The sequence below is a fragment of the Mus pahari genome, chromosome 16 (genome assembly GCF_900095145.1).
Source record: "Mus pahari chromosome 16, PAHARI_EIJ_v1.1, whole genome shotgun sequence".
Taxonomy (NCBI): Eukaryota; Metazoa; Chordata; class Mammalia; order Rodentia; family Muridae; genus Mus; species Mus pahari.
This window is the reverse complement of record NC_034605.1, coordinates 61,520,971-61,526,518: the sequence shown is the minus strand read 5'-3', so window position 1 is coordinate 61,526,518 and position 5,548 is coordinate 61,520,971. Positions and strand designations below refer to the sequence as shown.

Genomic DNA, 5,548 nt, shown 5'->3' with positions numbered 1-5,548 from the left:
CCCCCTCCCCTTTCAGCTCTATGCTGCCCTGTGGAGCCACCTCCCCCCCATCAGCTCCATGCTGCCTGTGGAGCTGCCTCTCCCCCTCCCCCATCAGTTCTATGCTGCCCCATGGAGCTGCCTCTCCCTGTCCCCTCTGCGCTGCCCTCCCTGGAAGCAGCTGCTAGGCTGGGTTGCCAGCAGCATAGTGCAGCTCAGGGTTACCGGCCAAAGAACAAGATGAGTTTTATGAAGCATACTTAGGAATGGGGCCAAAAGCCAAAAAGGAGGAAGAAGGAAGAAAAAAAAATCAACAATCCTCTTACTGTTTGATTGTAAAACTTTGCTAAGAGCCTAATTAGCGCCTCGGCAAAGCCCCTGGAAAACACAAACGCTGGCTTTTCTCACAGCCCCGGGGTTTAGGGGTTGGGCAGCAATTAAAGGCACCCAGACTTATAATCAAAGATGAGCTCTGCATGGTGACTGTGGTAGGCTAACACTGACCAGGCAAACTGAGGCTAAGGTGAGGATGAGCTCTCTTGTGAGGTCCCTAAAGCCTGAAGTACAACAGTCCCAGTTGTCCCTCATTTCTCTCTTTTTTTTTTATTGGGTATTTTCTTCATTTACATTTCAAATGTTATCCCCTTTCCTGGTCTGCCTCCCTCTCAAAACTCCCTATCTCCTCCTCCTGCTTCTATGATGGTGTGTCCCCATCCACCCACGAACCCACCCTGGCATTCCCCTACACTGGGACATCGAGCCCTCACAGGACCAAGGGCCTCTCCTCCCATTGATGCTTGACAAGACCATCCTCTGCTACATGTGCAGCTGGAGCCATGGGTCCCTCTATGTGTACTCTTTGGTTGGTGGGAGCTCTGAGGGGTCTGGTTGGTTGATATTGTTGTTCTTTCTATGGGGTTGCAACCCCCTTCAGCTCCTTCAGTCCTTTCTCTAACTCATCCATTCGTTTCTATATAGGTAGGGGAGCTCAGAGGGACCTTCAGGCCAGCCTCGGGTTACAGAGCGACAGCTTCATTAGTCATGTGCACCTCACTGTGCTGATAACCCACGTCAGTACAATTTGAGTTCAGAAAATCCAAGCAAAGCAAGGTGGTCCCCAGGGTCCCCAGTCCCAAGCAGAGGCTAGGACAGAAGGCAGATGCTAGAACCAACTCCTCCTGCATCCCTACAGTCCTCCAAGGCAAGCTACTATCCTGCGGCTAGGGAGAGCCTCTCTCCTCATGCGGCTGTGCGAAACTCCATGGTATCTCACCTCTTTTCACGACTGTCTGAATGCTTGCCTAATTTCATTGGGCTTGACAATAGCTACACACATCCGTAGAGCATTTGATGTTTAATCAATTATTGGATCCTGATGGCAGTCTAGTAAGGAGGCTGTGTAGAATACCTATCCTCCTTGAGTGAGGCAGATACACGATTTAATGTAAGCTGGACATGGAAGTTAGAACACCATTAAAATTATTCTATCACCACAGGCGTGTGGGGGGTGGGTGGGTGGGTGGGTGTGCTCGCGTGCGCACACGCACCCACCCACCCACCCACCCACACACACACACACACACAGGCTATCACTACAATTAGCCAAGGCCCACTGTTCATATTATAACAGGAGCATCAATCCCCTGGGGGGAATCAGACAAAACACAACACAACTGCTAGGTGATTTGGGTCTAGGGTCATTTGTAATAAAAATTCAAAAACGTAACTATTGAGGTCATTAATTACTTCTAAGAGGTTGTGGTGGGATATTTTCCCATTCTTCTGCTGTCATGGCTGTGCCACCAAGGGCTACACACACATCACGTTTGCCCCCAGCAAACCGGCCCAGACAGGCTGTCAAGAAGGGTTTCAGGAAAACGTGTTTTAAAATGTGCCCTGAGTTTTATCCTGGTTTTTCAGGATTTTTTTTTTACATCTTAGAAAGTGGCTTCATCATTCTTGTCACATATGAAATATGAAGTCATGATAATGACTTTATGAAATTAAGGTCTTCAGTAATATCAACACATCTCCATTGAGCACCCAGGCAGGCTGCTCTGAGACAGTGAACACTTTAATAACCGGCATGGAAGTCAGGCCAGGAATTGCCGTCTCTGGGGAAGGGAGGAGGGACAGATGTTACAAGATGATAGCAATGGCAGAAATTTTATCTCCTTTGCTCCTGTCTTAAGAACACGGTGCGCTAGTCACCTGGTTAAAGTCCCTCAACTCCCTCAGAGCAGTTTCAGTTTATATCCTGGGAATACAGACATCAACCTATGCAAGAGAAATGTCTAGGTGCGACCCTGCAGGTAAACTGTAAAATGCTGAAGTTAACATTGCAAAGAGAATTTGGTCGACAAGAATCAGGTAACAGCCCTCCTGGAGAAGGTCCCCATTGGAAACTCACAGTGTGAGGGAATGTGAGTGTGGGGCGGGGCTGTGGACATTTTTGTTTTTTGGGTGTCTTTTGGGATGTCTCAGGGAGGCCATCGTTTATTGACTTAACTGGTATTATTGAGGGGACTTGCCAGAGAACAACATAACAATGCTTATTTGCTGCATTTCCAGTTGACTTCAGTCAACAAAATACCAAACAGAACTGGGAAGAAAAGCAGTTCCAATTATTAAGAGTCACCTGGAGCTTTGGCATAGGCCGCGATTGATAATTCTTTTTCTATTTTTATCAAACCACAAACGTGCTGTTGAGAAAAATGAACGTTCCAATGGTCCTATTATACCGGGCAAAGCAATGGTAATTTTTATTTTCTTAAACTATCCAAGGCCAAGTCAGTGCCTTGATTAGTTAGCTTGACGTCTTCCAGGGAGTGTGTCTTGATTCCAAGGGAAAGAATCGAGGACTCTGTACAAGGACATCATTTTCACATCAGAGTCCTTGCAGTTGGCCCAGTGCTCAGTCCAAGATGGAAATGAACCAGAAGTTCATGAAAGGAAATAAACAGGCTGTTCTAAGTACCCCTCTGAAGCCATTCAGAAATCAAACAGAATCAAAGCTAATGTTCCTAAGCTATTATCACAGCTATACTAACTTTTAAGAAGGAGGTTTAGAGTTGGCAAAGAAAGAAAACAAAGAGTGAGGAAAATACTGAACAAATCGGGTCCTGGGAAGCAAAGCGATGGCTCTACTCACATGTGCCGCAGGTTGCTGTTCCTCAGAAACGCTTTGTAAGCCACAAACTTTAAGCCGGAATCCACAATTGTACTGCAAAGAAATACATAATGGCATTCGTGTTAGGAGTAACCAGCAAATTACCTACCTGACCACAGCAGCACACAAGTCTCTGAGGTAATGCGCGCACATGGTGAGTACTCACAGGTTTTTCAGCCCCACGTAAGCTTCAACGTCATCTTCATTGATGATTTCTAATCTTTTCTGGTTTGCAATGAGACTGTAACCAAGCAGAAAGGGAATTATGGGTGACTGGGAATGTCAGCGACTCAGTGGAATGATGGGTAACTAAGAATGTGGGCGATACCGTGGAATGGTGGGTAACTGGGAATGTCGGCGATAACGTGGAATTATGGGTAACCGCGAATGTCCACAGAAACGTGGAATTATGGGTAGCGTGCACACAACCCGACCAAGGTGTCCAAGGATTCCCTTCCGCACTCACTAGCTGTGTTATTCCCCTTTTACCGTTGGTTCTCTGAGAATTTAGTACACGTTAGTTCCATCATACGCGCCCCCACGCCCCCAGCTTCCCCTAGATTTGTTCACATCCCTTTCTTTTTACAATGAAGGCAGCAACCAGATTCCACCATCCTGCTCACCAAATGGCTCAATGTTTATCACTTTCCTGTCTAAAAAAAAAAAAAAAATCAGTTGTAAAGATGCAAATGTCTTGAGAGTGACAACTCACATACGTGGCACACTTATGGTGACAGCCTAGAAGTGTGAGAACAGTCACGTGTTCCTGCCATTCCAGGAAACACCTTCCTCGCCTTTTATCTTGTAAAACTCGAAGAGAATTTTGCCTCCCTCACCCTGGTCTTTCCTTTCTTGTCCAGCATTCTCCCCTTCTGCCTCGTCAGCCAGGATTCCAATCAAAGGAATTTGATGAGCCACATTCCACAAGTCCCAGGTGGCCCTAGTAAAGTCTCCTAGGAAACCATCTCTGCTCTCTAACCCCCCACCCCCCCGCAAAGTTTATAAATGTAGGAATTAACTAAGGACTCCAGCTAATGACAAAATAATAATAATAATAATGGCCTTTATGATTGGCTGAGAGATGTGCATGTGACCTTAGCAAGACCAGAGAAACCCTTCCTTAGGATTTAACACTGTGAATCCTGGAAGAGGGGGGTTGGGGCTTTTCCATTCTCTGGACTCACAACTAAAGAATGACATAGTCCTAGGGCTTCCAACAAGAGTCAACAGGAAGGCAAGAGCTAAGGAGGCATAAAGAGGGACAGCATTCTGAAAATAGAAAGATAGAGATGTATAGCTACCTCAGAAGCTAGAGATTACAAACCTAGTTTGATCTGGATTTCTGTCATGTGCACTCATAGTCTCCAATAGTACAAACATATAGACATTAAACTACCACCCTGTAGGGGGGCGGCTCTGCTTTGTATGACTGCTGTTTAGGAACCCTATGTTCTTACGTCAGAATCTCTTTGAAAAGAGAATTGTTTCTAAAATTCTTAATGTGCACCACAGCTCTTAGGTCACTTTGATGATGTATAGACAATAGGTGAATGATGGGTGATTAATGTGTGGATAATGGATGCATGGATAGACGAGTGTGTGGATGGGTGATGATGAACTGGTGGATGGATACCGGTAGATGGATATGTGTACGTAAATATGTATGTATGTATTATGATAGCTGGAAATGTATGTGTGTATGTATGTATGTATGTATGTTGGGTGGATGGATTATGTATGTATGTATGTATGTACATATGCACATATAGATGAATGGATGGCGGACTGATGGACAAGGGAAGGAGAGCTGGCAACAGCTGCAGCTACAAAAGTTCTACCAGAGTCATGGTTGGGTGAGTATTCCTTTGTCTTAAAAAAATAAAAATAAAAACATTAAGATGGGAAGCCCTTTAATTAATACACTAAAGTCAAACATGTCGCTCTTCTGCAGACAGTGAGTGCAAATGGAAATAAACATCTTGAGTAATGGGGGTGAGAGTGGTCCAGCATCCTGGGTCTCTGCCCAATAAGAAAAAAAAAAAGCAGCAAGATGCATGGTAAGAACGTGGGCAAGAGAGCTGACAGCTCGGAGGGCAAACGGCTTGCACTGCAGACACGGGAAGCCGCGTGAAAGTCCGAGGTATGCACCTGTAACCTGAATTCTAGGGGTACGGAGAGAAGCAAACTCCATGGGCCCCTTGGCCAGCCAGTCTAGCTAAATGGCAAGCTCTGGGTTCAGAAAGAGATAATGTCTGAAAAAATAAGCTAGAAAGCAGCAGAAGGCGACCCAGAGTGGGTCCTCAACCCCCACACAAGCGCACAGAGGTAAGTCTACCCTCACAGATGCACACACTCGCTTACACACACACACACACACACACACACACACACACACACACA

At 45.8% G+C, this 5,548-nt stretch overlaps 1 protein-coding gene across 6 annotated transcripts in view; it reads right to left on the bottom strand.

Moving 5' to 3' along the window:
* Ntrk2 (neurotrophic receptor tyrosine kinase 2) overlaps positions 1-5,548 on the bottom strand; it is a 318,758-nt gene that overhangs the window by 282,819 nt on the left and 30,391 nt on the right. For all 6 annotated transcript variants that reach the window (XM_021215214.2, XM_021215218.1, XM_029547603.1 and 3 more), the window contains 2 exons: positions 3,315-3,389; positions 3,131-3,202 (listed from right to left, as the gene is read on the bottom strand). In XM_021215214.2, coding sequence (XP_021070873.1) covers positions 3,131-3,202; positions 3,315-3,389 — 147 coding nt within the window. The remainder of the gene's footprint in view (positions 1-3,130; positions 3,203-3,314; positions 3,390-5,548) is intronic.